This window comes from Oncorhynchus keta, chromosome 23 (assembly GCF_023373465.1).
Source record: "Oncorhynchus keta strain PuntledgeMale-10-30-2019 chromosome 23, Oket_V2, whole genome shotgun sequence".
Lineage (NCBI taxonomy): Eukaryota > Metazoa > Chordata > Actinopteri > Salmoniformes > Salmonidae > Oncorhynchus > Oncorhynchus keta.
In genome coordinates, this window is record NC_068443.1 from 12,180,653 (window position 1) to 12,201,045 (window position 20,393).

General features: G+C 48.8%; 2 protein-coding genes across 2 annotated transcripts; both read left to right on the forward strand.

Moving 5' to 3' along the window:
• Positions 1-11,333: 11,333 nt before the first annotated feature.
• LOC127911141 (histone-lysine N-methyltransferase 2D-like) lies at positions 11,334-16,809 on the forward strand. Its single transcript, XM_052477404.1, has 5 exons — positions 11,334-11,964; positions 12,039-12,157; positions 12,236-13,147; positions 13,195-14,066; positions 16,355-16,809. The coding sequence occupies exons 1-5, from the start codon at positions 11,377-11,379 to the stop codon at positions 16,798-16,800; spliced, it is 2,937 nt and encodes a 978-aa protein (XP_052333364.1). The 5' UTR covers positions 11,334-11,376; the 3' UTR covers positions 16,801-16,809.
• A 168-nt stretch (positions 16,810-16,977) lies between these two features.
• Positions 16,978-19,643, forward strand: LOC127911142 (zona pellucida sperm-binding protein 3-like). The gene is made up of 9 exons (XM_052477405.1): positions 16,978-17,114; positions 17,329-17,569; positions 17,621-18,364; positions 18,443-18,561; positions 18,644-18,747; positions 18,817-18,994; positions 19,079-19,282; positions 19,359-19,450; positions 19,530-19,643. Exons 1-9 carry the CDS (start codon positions 16,978-16,980, stop codon positions 19,580-19,582), a joined length of 1,872 nt encoding a protein of 623 aa, XP_052333365.1. The 3' UTR covers positions 19,583-19,643.
• The last annotated feature ends 750 nt before the right edge of the window (positions 19,644-20,393 follow it).

Consider the following 20,393-nt stretch of genomic DNA (forward strand, 5'->3'; position numbering starts at 1 on the left):
TGACCACCTGAGTACAGCTTCCGAAATGTTTCTTCGGTTGTCCCCATTGGAGAAGCATTTTTGGTTCCAGGGCGAAGCCTTTTTGGTTCCATGTAGAACCCTTTTGGGTTTCACATAGAACCCTCTGTGGAAAGGGTCCTACATAGGACCACAAGGGGTTCTACCTGAAACCAAAAAGGGTTCTTCAAATGGTTCTCCTATTGGGACAGCGGAATAACCCTTTTAGGTTCTGGATAGCGATTTTTTTTTTCTAAGAGTGTACTGTAAAAAGTATTACAAAGGATAAAGTTGGATATTAAAAACATTGTTAGTTACATTTCTACGTGTTTCCACAGTGACCAATTAAAGATAATCTGCAACATATTCTTACATTTAAAATAGATCAAGTAATGGCAAAAACAAATCTACATCACAAGGTTTCACACATCTACATACAGTAATTGGTTCATAATTCACTCAGACATTAGATGCATAGAAAGACTGGGACAGAGTATATAAAGGCCCATTGTTTTATTTGATTAATGATTAATCAGAGCGGTGTGATGGGGTAGATCCTTATCAAGGAGCTCTGAGCACAGACGGAGATCTGGAGCCTCATGGCCCTCTTGAAGAGTCATGTTATGGGTCAGATCTGCAGTGAATATAATCAGCGCATTACAACTTGATCAATTTGAGAATTTTAAGAGAACTAGAAACGGATGTTCTTTTTGTGGTAGTTATAGCTTAGAGATGTCTTTTAAAAAAAGAGAAACTTGCTCATATACATACTTTGCGTCCTTCTCCACCACGGCAGTCAGGGGCATATTTTAGAACTTTCCAGAGGGCCTGAAAGACACACCAACCTCCCAAGTTTTCTGTCTTTCATGACACTTACTGTAAAAAGAGAAGAAAATAAATGAATGATTTGCATAATGTGGGCATGCAGGACACAAGAGAACAGTAACGCACAGTAAAATATCTTTAACAGTCAGAATCTACGAAAAGTGGAACCAAAGGCATGTTTGCTCCTTTGTCCCTTTTATATTGAAGTGGGACATTAAATGCATTGGTCATCAATCTGAAACATTTTAAGAAAGAGGATATCAAAATTCGATAGAAGTTAGATAATGACCATTTTTAACTAATCTCAGATTGTTGAGGGGAAAAAAATGCATAACCTGGCGGGGGGTCTAGGTGTTCTCCCCCAGAACTTTTTTGGGCATCTAAAGCGTATTTCCTGAAATTTAACACAATCCAATATGCTGTCTATATTTAGAACAAAAAGTAAGCAAAAATGCCCACATTCATCAAACTAGGTAAGAGATCATTATTAAATATGTTTAAGTGATTAATAATACTGAACGAGATCAAAGGTAATTTAATAATAAATCTTGTTGCACCTTTAACCAAAACCTTTAACCTTTATTTAACTAGGCAAGTCAGTTAAGAACATATTCTTATTTACAATGACGGCCCACTCCGGACAAAACCGGACGACGCTGGGCCAATTCTGCGCCTCCCTGTGGGACTCCCAATCACAGCCGGATGTGATACAGCCTGGATTCAAACGAGGGTGATGTAGTGATGCCTCTTGCAATGAGATGCAGTGCCTTAGACCTCTGCACCACTCGGGAGCCCAAATGAACAACTGTTGGAAAAATACACACTTTTGATTGTCTTTGTTAAGACATCCTCTATATCAAATTTCAGCCAGACTGATCAGCCAGACCGATCAGCCAGACCAACCAGCCAGACCAACCAGCCAGACCGATCAGCCAGACCGATCAGCCAGACCGATCAGCCAGACCGACCAGCCAGACCGACCAGCCAGACCGACCAGCCAGGCCGATCAGCCAGACCGATCAGCCAGACCGATCAGCCAGACCGATCAGCCAGCCCGATCAGCCAGACCGATCAGCCAGACCGATCAGCCAGACCGATCAGCCAGCCCGAGCCGCCTGCACACCCGACCCCCAGAAGTCTAGTCAATAACTCAACTCTCTCCCAACTCAATTTCTTTCCGAGGTGACACCTTGATTTGGAAACAAAATTCAAAACAAGAAAACCCCACATACACCTACATTTAACATTTACATTTAAGTCATTTAGCAGACGCTCTTATCCAGAGCGACTTACAAATTGGTGCATACACCTTATGACATCCAGTGGAACAGCCACTTGCATCTAAATCTTTTTTTTTTTTTTTGGGGTGAGAAGGGGGTGAGAAGGATTACTTACCCTTACTTACCCTATCCTAGGTATTCCTTGAAGAGGTGGGGTTTCAGGTGTCTCCGGAAGGTGGTGAGTGACTCCGCTGTCCTGGCGTCGTGAGGAGTTTGTTCCACCATTGGGGGCCAGAGCAGCGAACAGTTTTGACTGGGCTGAGCGGGAACTGTACTTCCTCAGTGGTAGGGAGGCGAGCAGGCCAGAGGTGGATGAACGCAGTGCCCTTGTTTGGGTGTAGGGCCTGATCAGAGCCTGGAGGTACTGAGGTGCCGTTCCCCTCACAGCTCCGTAGGCAAGCACCATGGTCTTGTAGCGGATGCGAGCTTTAACTGGAAGCCAGTGGAGAGAGCGGAGGAGTGGGGTGACGTGAGAGAACTTGGGAAGGTTGAACACCAGACGGGCTGCGGCGTTCTGGATGAGTTGTAGGGGTTTAATGGCACAGGCAGGGAGCCCAGCCAACAGCGAGTTGCAGTAATCAAGACGGGAGATGACAAGTGCCTGGATTAGGACCTGCGCCGCTTCCTGTGTGAGGCAGGGTCGTACTCTGCGGATGTTGTAGAGCATGAACCTACAGGAACGGGACACCGCCTTGATGTTAGTTGAGAAATATACATGAACAAACAGAAACATCTCATAGGACTGATAATACCGTAGAGCACTTTTTTTTACTGGCAATATGGCTGGGTCGCCCCGTCCTGTCCCTAGGGGTCCAACACCCTGCAGCCCCCGAACCCAACACACCACACAAAGCTTTAGGATCTTAGTGAAACATTCTTTATTTGTTTTGGGTGTGTTAGGTCAAAGCCAGAGTGACAACCCACAGGGTGGCAGACCCCCAGGAGCCAGGACCAAGCAGCCCAGCATCTTGGTATTGTTTACGTCCCTTGACGTGGGCATGTTTTCAATACAGACTCCTTTAGTCCTACTGTATTCCATATAAGGCATCTAGACCTTATGGAAGTTGCCCAGTATACCCTTAATCTTGTAATAAATCAAATCTAGTGATACATAACATGACATTGTGGGAGGATAACCAACCTTCCAATTAATGGCAATGCATTTCTTAGCCACTCTAAATGCTTGGTTACACAGTTTCTTCAGATAACAGTCTCCAGTATCAACATTTCCAATCAAACAAAAACAGGGAAATAAAATGCTAAAATAAAAAAAACATACTCATAACATCACAAGACCCTAACATATGCAAACATGTCCCCTTCTGTGTTTTACACCTCCAGCAGAGGAATGACATTTCTGAGTGCATGTAATTCAGTTTCACTGGCATATAGTATGTTCTATGGATGGCCTTAAACTGCAGTAATTTATGTCTGAGATGATATGAACATGACTGGGCCTTCAACAATATCTGTAGGTTAGGCTACTATGGTGAGCGAGCGATGCACCTTTTCATGCACCTTTTCAGTATTGATTACCCATTTATTTGTCTCCGCCTGCAAATCGTCCTCATAAAAGGTAGGTTATATCTTATACAGTGCCTTGCGAAAGTATTCGGCCCCCTTGAACTTTGCGACCTTTTGCCACATTTCAGGCTTCAAACATAAAGATATAAAACTGTATTTTTTTGGGAAGAATCAACAACAAGTGGGACACAATCATGAAGTGGAACGACATTTATTGGATATTTCAAACTTTTTTAACAAATCAAAAACTGAAAAATTGGGCGTGCAAAATTATTCAGCCCCTTTACTTTCAGTGCAGCAAACTTTCTCCAGAAGTTCAGTGAGGATCTCTGAATGATCCAATGTTGACCTAAATGACTAATGATGATAAATACAATCCACCTGTGTGTAATCAAGTCTCCGTATAAATGCACCTGCACTGTGATAGTCTCAGAGGTCCGTTAAAAGCTCAGAGAGCATGCAATGTAACGTTAGAGCTGTTTATTACTGTGTCAGTGTGACAAGTAGGGAATTTGATAGGGAAACGACCAATAATGTTACATTGCCATACTGAATAATAAAACTCACATTGCACTTGTTTTGTAAATTCAACACCAGGGACAACTGAAGTCAATATTATATATTAAATGAATCACTCTTTCCTATCAGCAAGCTGGAGAGGGTACAACAAATTCGGCACACAGTACAGGTCAATCAGAAAAAGCTCCACCGGGGCTTCAGTTCTCTTATATACTGCTTACGCAGAAATACAGTATTTGCATGATTCACATGATTCATTATTCATCATTAACGTTAAGCTCCTGCATGTGACTGACCAATAGCCTCACGAGGCTTCCTCTCTCCAAGTTAAGACCTTGAAACTGAGATACCTTGGTTCCCATAGCAATGTTCTGGGCATACTGCCAAGTTGCTTATCAGTGATAGCGAGGATTCCTCCATACACGATCAGTCAGTCACCTGCATGAACCCATCTAATTGGTTATTAAAAAAGTAGCATTGGTTGAAGATATCCCTCTAGTGGTGTGGGGGCTGTGCTTTGGCAAAGTGGGTGGGGTTATATCCTTCCTGTTTGGCCCTGTCCGGGGGTGTCCTCAGATGGGGCCACAGTGTCTCCTGACCCCTCCTGTCTCAGCCTCCAGTATTTATGCTGCAGTAGTGTGTCGGGGGGCTAGGGTCAGTTTGTTATATCTGGAGTACTTCTCCTGTCCTATTCGGTGTCCTGTGTGAATTTAAGTGTGCTTTCTCTAATTCTCTCTTTCTCTCTTTCTTTCTCTCTCTCTCTCGGAGGACCTGAGCCCTAGGACCATGCCCCAGGACTACCTGACATGATGACTCATTGCTGTCCCCAGTCCACCTGGCCGTGCTGCTGCTCCAGTTTCAACTGACCTGAGCCCTAGGACCATGCCCCAGGACTACCTGACATGATGACTCCTTGCTGTCCCCAGTCCACCTGGCCGTGCTGCTGCTCCAGTTTCAACTGTTCTGCCTTATTATTATTCGACCATGCTGGTCATTTATGAACATTTGAACATCTTGGCCATGTTCTGTTATAATCTCCACCCGGCACAGCCAGAAGAGGACTGGCCACCCCACATAGCCTGGTTCCTCTCTAGGTTTCTTCCTAGGTTTTGGCCTTTCTAGGGCCCCACCCATTGCAAATCAAAATGTGATTGGTTCATTCCACTGTCACTCCAAAATTCTGCTCTAACACAGTGTCCAGCTTCTAAGTACCTAGCTAATGGCTGACTGAGCTAGCTAGATGTTTCTACCAAGAAACGAACAAAGCAAATCCTGATTGGATATGTTTATCTCTTCAGTATTAACCCTTATCTTTCCAACACAAACTGAAGAGATGAACTCAGATCATTAAAATTATTGTAAAGATGAACTAGAAATTTAAAAAACATTTTATTTAAATAATATAACACACCTTGAAAGTAGTGTAAGCAGATAGTGGCCAGCTATGGACATAAACACTCATGAAAATACGAAAGGTATTGTCTATCACAGAATGTCCCTTCGGCCATAACAATTGGTCATTTTTGAAGAGATGTTTAACACATACAGCATGTCTGGAACCAATTATAAATAATATATAATAATATATGCCATTTAGCAGAGGCCTTTAGCCAAAGCAACTTACAGACACCCTGGACCCAAACTGTTACAGACCTATATCCATCCTGCCCTGCCTATCTAAGGTCTTCGAAAGCCAAGTCAACAAACAGGTCACTGACCATCTCGAATCCCACTGTACCTTCTCCGCTGTGCAATCTGGTTTCCGGGCCGGTCACGGGTGCACCTCAGCCACACTCAAGGTACTAAACGATATCATAACCGCCATCGATAAAAGACAGTACTGTGCAGCCGTCTTCATCGACCTTGCCAAGGCTTTCGACTCTGTCAATCACCATATTCTTATCGGCAGACTCAGTAGCCTCAGTTTTTCGGATGACTGCCTTGCCTGGTTCACCAATTACTTTGCAAACAGAGTTCAGTGTCTCAAATCGGAGGGCATGCTGTCCGGTGCTCTGGCAGTCTCTATGGGGGTGCCACAGGGTTCAATTCTCGGGCCGACTCTTTTCTCTGTATATATCAATGATGTTGCTCTTGCTGCGGGCGATTCCCTGATCCACCTCTACGCAGACGACACCATTCTATATACTTCCGGCCCGTCCTTGGACACTGTGCTATCTAACCTCCAAACGAGCTTCAATGCCATACAACACTCCTTCCGTGGCCTCCAACTGCTCTTAAACGCTAGTAAAACCAAATGCATGCTTTTCAACCGATCGCTGCCTGCACCCGCATGCCCGACTAGCATCACCACCCTGGATGGTTCCGACCTTGAATATGTGGACATCTATAAGTACCTAGGTGTCTGGCTAGACTGTAAACTCTCCTTCCAGACTCATATCAAACATCTCCAATCGAAAATCAAATCAATTCTATTCCGCAACAAAGCCTCCTTCACTCACGCCGCCAAACTTACCCTAATAAAACTGACTATCCTACCGATCCTTGACTTCGGCGATGTCATCTACAAAATTGCTTCCAACACTCTACTCAGCAAACTGTATGCAGTTTATCACAGTGCCATCCGTTTTGTCACTAAAGCACCTTATACCACCCACCACTGCGACTTGTATGCTCTAGTCGGCTGGCCCTCGCTACATATTCGTCGCCAGACCCACTGGCTCCAGGTCATCTACAAGTCCATGCTAGGTAAAGCTCCGCCTTATCTCAGTTCACTGGTCACGATGGCAACACCCAACCGTAGCACGCGCTCCAGCAGGTGTATCTCACTGATCATCCCTAAAGCCAACACCTCATTTGGCCGCCTTTCGTTCCAGTACTCTGCTGCCTGTGACTGGAACGAATTGCAAAAATCGCTGAAGTTGGAGACGTTTATCTCCCTCACCAACTTCAAACATCTGCTATCTGAGCAGCTAACCGATCGCTGCAGCTGTACATAGTCTATTGGTAAATAGCCACCCATTTTCACCTACCTCATCCCCATAATGTTTTTATTTATTTACTTTTCTGCTCTTTTGCACACCAATATCTTTACCTGTACATGACCATCTGAGCATTTATCACTCGTGTTAATCTGCAAAATTGTAATTATTCGCCTACCTCCTCATGCCTTTTGCACACAATGTATATAGACTCCCCTTTTTTCTACTGTGTTATTGACTTGTTAATTGTTTACTCCATGTGTAACTGTGTTGTCTGTTCACACTGCTATGCTTTATCTTGGCCAGGTCGCAGTTGCAAATGAGAACTTGTTCTCAACTAGCCTACCTGGTTAAATAAAGGTGAAAATAAATAAATAAAATGCATCCATTTGTTTGTAGGGGTGGCCCAGGAAATCAAACCCACAACCCTGGTGTGGGCCATGCTCTTACCAACTGAGCCATACACGACCACCCAACTGATTGGCCTTCTGGTTAAAGTGTCTGCGCTGAGATTGGAAGGTTGGGGTATCGATCCCCAGTCAAATCGAACCAAAGACTAAAAATTATATATAATAAGACCTGATGCCTCTACTTGGCACTCATAATTAAGGAAATGGATTAGTGGTAAGGCCCTTTAACAGACTAACATCATGTCCAGGGGATGAACTTGTTCAAGTTGCCTCATGTGAAGACTTGCTTGTCCAAGATTTACTTACTTAAAGGAGTAGTTCATGATTTTTCTACTTATTGTAACATGGCTCCTCACCCTGTAAGTATTCTATGGGCCAGGATAAATTGTAATCCATGGTTTGGTTTTCAATTGCGGATTTTAGCTTTAAAGGGCAGCTGAACTAGAAAACCAACTTCTCTGGCTGAAAACAGCCAGTGTTGCATCAATATTAGTCAGAAACATTGATTCTAGTGTAAAAATGTACGACAAAGTATATGCATATGCATGAGGTCTGTAAACAACAGACAGTGTCATCAACCGATGGATGAAAACTTTCTGAGCTAAGGTTATTACTGGTAGCTGGTTAAAAATGTGGCAAACTCCCCCGGGATAGCTGTACGGACCTGAATTTTAAAACATACAATCCATCTGTAGTGAAGCCGCTCAACAATTCCATTACATTCCAATAATTTAGCAGACGTTCCCATCCAGAGCGACCCACAGGTGCAATCAGGGTCAAGCTCCTTGCCCAAGGGCACATACACAGATCCCCCAGCTAGCCGACTCGGGGACCCAAACCAGCGTTATTTCGTCCAGCAGCCCAACCGTCAGGCCACCATCTAAGACTCACACACAGATTGTTAGTAGGAACTAACTGTATTGAGGAAAATAATAAACTAGATAGCTAGCTAACACTAATGTTAGTGTTCCTCAACAGCTCTCTGACAGTCAGCTACCAAGCTACCAATAGCAACTTCATCTGAATAAAAAAATATTGATAAGTGAAAAATTACAACTTTTATGTAGCTGATATTGCATGACCACTAAATGAACGACTGACTTACCTTTCCAAGAAGTTGGAGTTGGTTCTCACTTCTTTTCTCAATTAATTTGAAATACCTTCGCCTTAGAATTCGGTGGTTGACGACAACACCGCTCGTCCAATATTCAACACCCCACATTGAATATTCAAAGCAAGTTCAAATAAGGGTATGTATCCACTAATCCAAAAAGAGGAATTGACAGCTCCCCATTCCAAATTTGTGGGCAACGATCCCCATTGTTAGGGTGGAGACAAGACCATCTCGTCATTATATAGAGTATCTCTGGTAATAGATAGTGAGAAAGTTGTAAGCACAAAATGGCACTGAAACACTTTGCCACTAGCCAGTGACTTAGTTAACGTGGCCTGCATGCCCTGGGACTGAACACCTCCCTTGCAACTGGATACTAGACTTCCTGATGGGCCGCCCCCAGGTGGTGAGGGTAAACAACAACACATCCGCCATGGTGACCCTCAGCCACGGGGGCCCCTCAAGGGTGCGTGCCTAGTCCCCTCCTGCACTCCCTGTTCACCCACGACTGCATGGCCGCTCATGACTCCAACACCATCATTAAATTTGCCGACGTCACGATAGTGGTAGGCCTGATCACTAACGACGATGAGACAGTCTATAGGGAGGAGGTCAGAGATCTGGCAGTGGGGTGCCAGGACAACAACTCTCCCTCAAAGTCAGTAAAATAATGTAACGGATTGTGGACTACAATAAACAGAAGGCCGAGCATGCCCCCATTCACATCGACGGGGCTGTAGTGGAGTGGGTCTAGAGCTTCAAGTTCCTCTGTGTCTACATCACTAAGGATCTATCATGGTCAAAACACACCAACGCAGTTGTGAAGAGGGCACGACATTGCCTCTTCCCACTCAGGAGGCTGAAAAGATTTGGCATGGGCCCTCAAATCCTCAAAAAGTTCAACATCTGCACCATCGAGAGCATCTGGACTGGCTGCATCACGCTTGGTATGGCAACTGCTTGGCATCAGACCGCAAGGCGCGACAAAGGGTAGTGCAAATGGCCGAGTACATCACTGGGGCCGAGCTCCCTGCCATCCAGAACCTCTATAATAGGCATTGTCAAAGGCCCAAAAATTGTCAAAGACTCCAGCCACAGACTGTTTTCTCTGCTACCGCATGGCAAGTGGTAACAATACACCAAGTCTGGAACCAACAGGACCCTGAACAGCTTCTACCTCTAATTCATAAACAAGACTGCTCAATAGCTAATGAAATGGCTACACATACTACCTGCATTGACCCTTTATTGCACTACCCGACTTGCACTGACTCTGTGCACACATACTGGACTCTACCCACACACTCACACATACTTTCACTAACACCCCAACACACCCACACACACAAACATGCCCACACACACATAACATGCACACACATGCATACTGACGCCACACACACACACACACACACACACACACACACACACACACACACACACACACACACACACACACACTGCTGCTACTGTCTATTATTTATACTGTTGCCTAGGTACTTTAGCTCTATGTACAGCACATAGCTACCTCAATTACCTTACATATACTCGGTACTGGTACTCCCTGTAGGTAGCCATATTATTTTGTACTTTTTATTTTTATTTGTTTTTCACTGTGTATTTATTCCTTGTGTCACTATTTCAATTGTTCATGTTAACTTTAGCTCTGCATAAGTAAGATGTGACACATACAATTCCATTTTTTTGATCAATGTGCCTGCTTGCTGTTAGCAAGCTTCATTGACAAACACAGGGATGGAACTTAGCTAGATAGTGATTTTGGGCAGTGGTAAACTGTGTGTAGTTTGTTATTTATTTCTGATAGTTTGACAGCTTGCTGATGAAGTTGGAGACATGTTCTCAGAAATCAGTCCTGCACTGCAGCAGCTGACTAGAATCTGTCTGTAGTGCACTACTGGTTTTCAGGCAACTTTTTGTACTTGAGAAATACTAATCTGATCATTGAATATTGGTCTACCAACCTTTCATTGGAGAGCATATAGTTTGATATGAATTATAATTGAATTCACACGTTCATTCATTCATCACTCCCGTCTCTCAATTCTCCATAATAACATGAATAGCTCCAATAGTAGGTCACTCCTATTAGATTAGCCAGAAGATAAACAATTCAATTCAGACAGGGAATCTGAGCGTACTATAATTCTGACAGGTTTTATGTCCTCCACCCACTGGAGGGAAACTACTATCGCCAACAGTTCAAATGATTACACTGACAGTTCATCTGTTAGTCTTCTACATATCTGCACATCAAGTTCAGGAACGTAAACACCTGCTAGCTGTGCGCCCACTTTCTGGGTCCTTGGATTCATCTGTGAAAAGCGGTAAAAATGCATAAAAACTTCAACCATAGTAATTGTGTATCAGTTTCCCAATATCACTGATGTCTGACAAATCCTTAATTTTCTCTACCAAGGTTAGCTCAACAGGATGTGGGAGTAACATCCACTATAGAAAAGTATGTCTGTCCTACATATTACATTTTTATGAACACTCTCTAAAGTTGAGCCCTCCTCAATAAAGCTCCAGGTGTATGTGATTTTGTGTGCACAAAGGCAACCAATGGACCTGACCGTAAATGACAATCAACTTCACATTTTTCAGCACCTGTTTAATTAATCAGGTCTGGACAATAATCAAGCTGATTTCTAAATGGGGTAGAGCCTTTGTCAGACAATGTGGCTATAAAATGGTTTGACAGACTTTGTGGAAAAATTGACAAGCATAACTTATGTCTATTTGGAGTGATGGGGTTTAGGCAGGTGTTTGCAGTGTCTGCAGTGTCTGCAGTGTCTGCAGTGCTGCTGTTGGTCGTGGTGTTTGGCTGTGTTGGTGATGCTTGGATCTCCAGATGGTTTTATCCGAGATTGGGGTTTCTGCATGACGGAGTTTCAGCCCAGTTTGACACTCAGAAACCAGTGCAAGAAGACCCTGCGGGAGAGGACCCTGTTGGACAAGAACCTAGTGAGCCCATTGTTGAGCCTGTGGGGCAGGAGCCCGTGGGACAGGAAACTAGCCAGGCTGAAGACCCTGAGAGCTTCCAGTCCAAGCAGACATTTGAGAACCCTCTGACTTGGCTCTATCCTTCGATTGAGAAGCATGAGTGCAATTCTACAGTGTTTGAGCGGCTAAAGCAGGTGGCAGCCAACAGTGTGGTGGCCTGGTGTGGGCAAAGTGTGGTCCGTGTGGAGGTGAAACAGGAACTTCTGGGGATTGGCTGGCTCATCCAGCCAGAGCGTATCACTCTAGGAGGCTGTGCTGCCATTGAGGAGGACGCTGAAGCTCTTGTGCTCACCTTTGAATCAGAGCTGCATGGCTGTGGCAGTGAGCTGACGGTATGTCACATTTGTTGTTTAACTTCCTGAAGATGTCATCATTATCTGATGCATGATTTGTGATCTGTTCCTAGATGACTGAGGATGTGCTGATCTACACCTTCAGTCTTGTCTATGAGCCAGAACCTCTTGCTAACATTTCTATATTGAACACCAGTAAAGCTATGGTTGATATTGAGTGCCACTACTTGAGGTAACTATTGTTGCATTCTTCACTTTGACAACATCTATAAAGCTGAAGTTTAAGTAATGGTTTGTTCTGTGTTTCTAGGAATCATGAAGTGCGCAGCAATTCCCTTAAGTATGCCGTAAAACCTAGCAAGCCTGTGGGCCAAGAACCTAGCCAGGTTGTTATAAAGCCTGTGGTAGAGCCTGTTGGCCGGGAACCTAGCGTAGAGCCTGTGGGCCAAGATCCTAGTGAGCGTGTTGGAGAGCAGCCTGTGGGCCATGAACCAAATGAGATTTTGGGTAATGAACTTAGCCAGCCTTTAGGCCAAGAACCTAGTGAGCCTGTTGGAAAGAAGCCTGTGGGCCAGCAACCTGTTGGAGAGCAGCCCGTGGGCCAGGAACCTAGCCATCTGTCTGTTGGCAAGCCTTTGGGTCAGGAACCAAGCGAGCCTTTGGGCCAAGAACCTAGCCAGGTTGTTATAAAGCCTGTGGTAGAGCCTGTGGGCCGGGAACCTAGCGTAGAGCCTGTGGGCCGGGAACCTAGCGTAGAGCCTGTGGGCCGGGAACCTAGCGTAGAGCCTGTGGGCCGGGAACCTAGCGTAGAGCCTGTGGGCCGGGAACCTAGCGTAGAGCCTGTGGGCCGGGAACCTAGCGTAGAGCCTGTGGGCCGGGAACCTAGCGTAGAGCCTGTGGGCCGGGAACCTAGCGTAGAGCCTGTGGGCCGGGAACCTAGCGTAGAGCCTGTGGGCCGGGAACCTAGCGTAGAGCCTGTGGGCCGGGAACCTAGCGTAGAGCCTGTGGGCCGGGAACCTAGCGTAGAGACTGTGGGCCGGGAACCTAGCGTAGAGACTGTGGGCCGGGAACCTAGCGTAGAGACTGTGGGCCGGGAACCTAGCGTAGAGACTGTGGGCCGGGAACCTAGCGTAGAGACTGTGGGCCGGGAACCTAGCGTAGAGACTGTGGGCCGGGAACCTAGCGTAGAGACTGTGGGCCGGGAACCTAGCGTAGAGAACCTGTGGGAGACCAGGAACCTAGCGTAGAGACTGTGGGCCGGGAACCTAGCGTAGAGACTGTGGGCCGGGAACCTAGCGTAGAGACTGTGGGCCGGGAACCTAGCGTAGAGACTGTGGCCCGGGAACCTAGCGTAGAGACTGTGGCCCGGGAACCTAGCGTAGAGACTGTGGCCCGGGAACCTAGCGTAGAGACTGTGGCCCGGGAACCTAGCGTAGAGACTGTGGCCCGGGAACCTAGCGTAGAGCCTGTGGGCCAAGAACCTAGTGAGCCTGTTGGAAAGAAGCCTGTGGGACAGGAACCTAGCCATCTGCCTGTTGGCAAGCCTTTGGGTCAGGAACCAAGCGAGCCTTTGGGCCAAGAACCTAGCCAGGTTGTTATAAAGCCTGTGGTAGAGCCTGTGGGCCGGGAACCTAGCGTAGAACCTGTGGGCCGGGAACCTAGCGTAGAGCCTGTGGGCCAAGATCCTAGTGAGTGTGTTGGAGAGCAGCCTGTGGGCCATGAACCAAATGAGATTTTGGGTAATGAACTTAGCCAGCCTTTAGGCCAAGAACCTAGTGAGCCTGTTGGAAAGAAGCCTGTGGGCCAGCAACCTGTTGGAGAGCAGCCCGTGGGCCAGGAACCTAGCCATCTGTCTGTTGGCAAGCCTTTGGGTCAGGAACCAAGCGAGCCTTTGGGCCAAGAACCTAGTGAGCATGTTAGGGAGCCTGTGGGCCAGGAACCTAGCGAGCCTGTGGGCCAGCAACCTGTTGGAGAGCAGCCTGTGGGCCAGCAACCTGTTGGAGAGCAGCATGTGATCCAAGAGCCTGTGGGCCAGCAACCTGTTGGAGAGCAGCATGTGATCCAAGAGCCTGTGGGCCATGAACCTGGAGAGCAACCTGTGGATTATGAGCCTGTGGGTCAAGAATCTAGTGAGCCTGTGGGTCAAGAACCTAGTGAGCCTGTGGGCCAGGAACCTAGTGAGCCTGTGGGCCAGGAACCTAGTGAGCCTGTGGGCCAGGAACCTAGTGAGCCTGTGGGCCAGGAACCTAGTGAGCCTGTGGGCCAGGAACCTAGTGAGCCTGTGGGCCAAGAACCTAGTGAGCCTGTGGGCCAAGAACCTAGTGAGCAGCCTGTTGGCGAGCCTCTGGGTCAGGATCCTTGCAAGCCTATGGGCCAGGAATCTAGCAAGCAGACTTTGGGTCAGGAACCTAGCGAGCCTTTGTGCCAAGAACCTAGTGAGAATCTTGAAAAGCTTGTGGGCCAGGAACCAAGTGAGATTTTGGGTAATGAACTTATGTTCCTGGCCCACAGGCTCACTATCAAGCAGCCTGTGGGCCAGCAACCTGTTGGAGAGCAGCCTGTGGGCCAGGAACTTAACCAGCAGCCTGAGGGTCAAGAACCTAGTGCGCATGTTGGAGAGCCTGTGGGCCAAGATCCTTGTGAGCCACTGGGCCAAGAACCTAGTGAGCATGTTGGAGAGCCTGTGGGCCAAGATCCTAGTGAGCCTGTGGGCCAGCATCCTGTTGGAGAGCAGCCCGTGGGCCATGACCCTGTGGGTCAGGAACCTAGTGAGCCTGTGGGAGTGCAGCCTGTGGACCAGGAACTTAGGCAGCAGCCTGTTGGCGAGCCTTTGGGCCAAGAACCTAGTGAGCATGTTGGAGAGCCTGTGGGCCAGGAACCTGGAGAGCAGCCTGTTTGGGTCCAAGAACCTGGAGAACACAGCCTGTGGGCCAGAACCTGTTGGAGAGCAGCCTGTGGGCCAGGAACCAAGTCAGTCTGTTGGAGTTTGGGCCAGGAACCAAGTAAGCTTTTGGGTAGCCTGTAGGCCAGGAACCTGCCAGCCTGTGGGCCAGGAACCTGCCATGTCTGGGCCCAGCCTGTGGGCCAGGAACCTGGAGAGCAGCCTGTGGGCCAGGAACCTGTTGGAGAGCAGCCTGTGGGCCAGGAACCTAACCATCAGTCTGTTGGCAGCCTGTGGGCCAAGAACCAAGTGAGCATGTTGGAGAGCCTGTGGGCCAGGAACCTGGAGAGCAGCCTGTGGGCCAGGAACCTGGGTCAAGAACCTAGTGAGCCTGTTGGAGCAGCCTGTGGGCCAGGAACCTGTTGGAGAGCAGCCTGTGGGCCAGGAACCTGTTGCCAGCAGCCTGTGGGCCCTAGGAACAAGAACCTAGTGAGCAGCCTGTTGGTGAGCCTGTGGGCCAGGAACCTAGCAGCCTGTGGGCCATTGGTTAAGAACTAGTGAGCATGTTGGAGAGCAGTGGGCCTGATCCTTAGAGCCTGTGGGCCAGGAACCTGTTGGGTCAGAGCAGCCTGTGTGCCAGCCTGTGGGGTCAGAACCTGTGAGCCTGTGGGAGCAGCCTGTGGGCCAGGAACCTGGAGCAGCCTGTTGGCGAGCCTTGGGCCAAGAACCTAGTGAGCAGCATCCTGTTGGAGAGCAGCCTGTGGGCCAGGAACCTGTAAGTTTTGGGTATTTGGGAGAGCCCTGTGGGCCAGAACCTAGCGAGCAGCCTGTGGGAGCCAGGAACCTAGCGTCTGTGGCCCAGCAGCCTGTGGGCCAGGAACCTGTGAGAGCAGCCTTTGAGCCAGGAGCAGCCTGTTGGGCCTTTGGGCCTAGGGCCCAGCCTTTGGGCCAAGAACCTAGTGAGCATGTTGGAGAGCCTGTGGGCCAGAACCTGAGCGAGCCTGTGGGCCGAACCTAGCAGCCTGTGGGCCAGGAACCTGTTGGAGAGCAGCCTGTGGGTAAGAACCCATGAACCTGGCCAGCCTTTGGGCCAGGACCTAGTGAGCATGTTGGAGAGCCTGTGGGCCAAGATCCTAGTGAGCCTGTGGGCCAGCATCCTGTGGCAGCCTGTTGCCAGGAGGCAGCAGCCTGTGGGCCAGCCTTTGGGCCAAGAACCTGGAGCCAGCCTTTGGGCCATGTTGTGAGAACAGCCTGTGGGCCAGCATCCTGTTGGGGAGCAGCCTGTGGGCCAGGAACAAAGCCAGCAGCCTGTTGGCGAGCCTTTGGGCCAAGAACCTGTGGGCCAGTGAGCAGCCTGTGGGTCATGTTGGGGAGCCTGTGGGCCAGGAACCTAGCAGCAGCCTGTGGGTCAGGAACCTAGCCAGCCATTGGGCCAAGAGCCTGTGGGCCAGGAACCTGTTGGAGAGCAGCCTGTTGGCCAGCCTTTGGGCCAGGAACCTAGTGATCCTTTAGGCCAAGAGTCTAGTGAGCATGTTGGAGAGCCTGTAGGCCAGCAACCTGTTGGAGAGCAGCCTGTGGGCCAGGAACTTAGCCAGCAGCCTGTTGGCGAGCCTTTGGGTCAAGAACCTAGTGAGCATGTTGGAGAGCCTGTTGACCATGACCCTGTGGGCCAAGAACCTAGTGAGCTTGTGGGCCAAGAACCTAGTGAGCCTGTGGGCCAGCAACCTGTTGGAGAGCAGCCTGTGGGTCAGGAACTTGGCCAGCAGCCTGTTGGCGAGCCTGTGGGCCAAGAACCTAATGAGCAGCCTGTTGGTGAGCCTGTGGGCCAGGAACCTAGCAAGCAGACTTTGGGTCAGGAACCTAGCGAGCCTTTGGGCCAAGAATCTAGTGAGCATGTTGGAGAGCCTGTGGGCCAAGATCCTAGTGAGCCTGTGGGCCAGCATCCTGTTGGAGAGCAGCCCGTGGGCCGTGATCCTGTGGGGTCAGGAACCTAGTGAGCCTGTGGGAGCAGCTTGTGGGTCAGGAACCTATCCAGCCTGTGGGTCAGGAACCTAGTGAGCCTGTGGGAGAGCAGCCTGTGGACCAGGAACCTAGGATTTGAGCAGCCTGTGGGCCAGGAACAAAGCCAGCAGCCTGTGGGCAGGAACCTTTGGGCCAAGAACCTAGTGAGCATGTTGGAGAGCTTGTGGGCCAGCAACCTGTTGGAGAGCAGCAGCATGTGGGCCAAGAACCAAGCCAGGGAGCCTGTGGGCCAGGAACCAAGCAGCCTGTTGGCGAGCCTGTGGGCCAGGAACCAGCCTGTGGGCCAGTGAGATTTTGGGTAATGAACTCAGCGAGCCTGTGGGCCAGAATCCTAGCGAGCAGCCTGTGGGTCAGCTGCCTGTGGGCCAAGAGCCTGTGAAACCATGTAGAGCAGCCTGTGAGGAACCTGTTGGAGCAGCCTGTTGGGGCAGAACCAAGCAGCCTGTGGGCGAGCCTGTGGGCCAGAGCCTGTGAGCAGCCTTGGGGAGCCTGTGGGCCAGCAACCTGTTGGGCCAAGAGCAGCCTGTGGGCCAGGAACTTGGCCAGCAGCCTGTTGGTGAGCCTTTGGGCCAAGAACCTAGTGAGCATGTTGGAGAGCAGCCCGTGGAGAGCCTGTGGGCCAGCATCCTGTTGGGGAGCAGCCTGTGGGCCAAGAACCGTCTGGCCAGCATCCTGTTGGGGAGCAGCCTGTGGGCCAAGAACCTCTTGGAGAGCAGCCTGTGGGCCAGGAACCAGCAGCCTGTTGGGCCAGGAACCAAATGAGATTTTGAGCCTGTGGGCCTGAACTCCTAGCGAGCCTGTGGGCCAGCATCCTGTTGCGAGAGCAGCCTGTGGGCCAGACCATGCGGGTCAGCCTGTGGTTGGCCAGAACCTAGTGAGCAGCCTGTTGGGCCTTTGAGGAATCTAGCGAGCCCTGTGGGCCAGAACCTAGCGAAGCAGCCTGTGGGCCAGGAACCAAGTGAGATTTTGGGTAATGAACTTAGCGAGCCTGTAGGTGAGCCTGTGGGCCAGGAACCTGGTGAGCCTGTGGGCCAGGAACCTAGCGAGCCTTTGGGCCAAGAACCTAGTGAGTGTGTTGGAGCACAGCCTGGGGGCCAGCAACCTGTTGGAGAGCAGCCTGTGGGCCATGTTCCTGGCGAGCAGCCTGTGGTCCAGCAACCTACAGGAGAGTCTGTGGGCCAGGAACCTGTTGGTGTGTCTTTGGGTCAGAAACCTATCCAGGATGAAGACCCTGAGCGCTCCCAGTCCAAGCAGACGTCTGAGAACCCTTTGACTTGGAGCTATCCTGAAGTTGCAAAGCCTGAGCACAGGCCTACTGTGTCTGAGCGGCTGAGGCTGGTGGCGGCCAACAGTGTGTCGACTCAGTGTGGGGAGAGTGTGGTCCGGGTGCAGGTGAACCAGGACCTGCTGGGGATTGGCCGGCTCATACAGCCAGAGCATATCACTCTAGGAGGTTGTGCTGCCACTGAGGAGGACGCTGAAGCTCATGTGATCACCTTTGAATCAGAGCTGCATAGCTGTGGCAGTGAGCTGAAGGTATGTCACATTTGCTGTTTAACTTCCTGACTGTGAATCATTATCTTTGTGCTACATCACTTGTGATCCTGTTCCTAGATGACTGAGGATGTGCTGATCTACACCTTCACGCTTGTCTATGAGCCAAAACCTCTTGCTAACACTTCTATAGTGAAAACCAGTGCGGCTATGGTTGATATTGAGTGCCACTACTTGAGGTAACTATTGTTGCGTTCTTCACTTTGACAACCCATATCATTCTGAGGTTTGAGTAATGCCATAGTCCATGTTTGTTTCTAGGAATCACGATGTGAGCAGCAATGCCCTGAAGCCAACCTGGATCCCCAACATTTCCAACATGGTGAAAGAGGAACTCCTCTACTTCTCCCTGAGGTTAATGACTGGTAGGTAAACCTGACTGGAAGCCTCTTCCTTTGTGTGAACCCCCACTGACATGCCACTCCTCTTTCCAGCTGACTGGCAGTTTGAGAGGCCCTCCAACCATTACTATCTTGGTGACATGATCAACATGGAAGCCTCGGTCATGCCGTACCACCACGTTCCCCTCCGTGTCTTTGTGGACCGCTGTGTTGCCACCTTGGCGCCTGATGTCCACACTGTCCCTAGATATTCTTTCATTGAGGACCATGGGTGAGTTTAGTTGTCACTTTGACTCCTCTTATATTACCTTAAATGTAACCCCTGAAGCCTAACGTTGACCCTTGGTCTCCTCAGGTGTCTGGTTGATGCCAAGTTGACCGGCTCCAGCTCCCAGTTCCTGTCCAGATCCCAGGATGACAAGATCCAGTTTCAGCTGGAGTCCTTCAGGTTCCAACCACAGATTGATTCCCAACAGCTCTACATAACATGTCACCTGAAAGCATCTGCAGCCTCTTCCCCCATTGATGCTGAGAACAAGGCCTGCTCTTTCACAGATGGGTATGTATAAGCTGGGTTGTGGGTATAGTACCTTTGACATGCTGCTATATAAACTAACCTTCATATTTATCTGTAGCTGGAAGGCTGCAGGTGGGGATGACCAGATGTGTGTCTGCTGTGACTCCAGCTGTGCTGTGAGCAAGGCTAGAGATCTGGACAGTGATTTAGGTAAGTGTCAATCAAAGCCAGAGCTTTATTACCAGTTTAAAATGTAATGTATTCCATCACTGTTCTCTACTCTCCTCAGATATGCAGAAGGAAGGTGAAGCTACCTTGGGCCCTATCATGGTCCAAGAGTAATATTACAAGAATCTTTCCTATTTTTTACTTTTTGAGGAGAATAAATCTGTTACAATGTTCACATCTGACTGGATTTATTTGGGATGTAAAATTCAGGAATATTATGATATCAAATAGGAAAATGTGTGTAGCTGATCACTCTTTATTCACAGAACTTTGTCATGAGCTACATGTCTCAGGTTTGTAACGTTGCTAATGTACTGAATTGTTTCCAGGAGTGATTTGTCAATTGACTATTTATTTTGAAAGTAACATTTTAAAGTGTTTGGATTCATGTGCGCTCGACTTGGATGACATTTATGTGAGGGCAAGGCCAGTATGTCATTTTAGGCAGGAGGCAATAATGTCTAAACTGACCTCGGAACCATTGCAGCTGTAACAGAAGATCATGGCGTGGACAAGAAGCATGATCAGTAGTGCAGAGAAACGGCCTGTGTTAAATCAATATTAGCCAAACGTTGATGATGAACTTCCTGAGCTAAGATTGTTACTGGTATCCAGCTTCAAATGTGGCATACCTCTACGGACCTGAATGTTAAAGTGCAGTGAAGCTACTCAACGTTTACATGACTTTCTAGTCATTCAACAGACGCTCCCAACCAGAGCGACCCACAGGAGCAATCAGGATCAAGGGCACATCTACAGATTTCCCCACCCAGCTGACTTGGGGATCCAAACCATGACATTTCGGCCAGGCCACCCCTAACCATCCAAGACTCCTGACCCCATACTGTTAGTAGAAAATTATTGTGCATTGGGGAAAATAAGCCAGATAACGGAGTCAGTTATCAAGAATCAAACGGCAACTTAA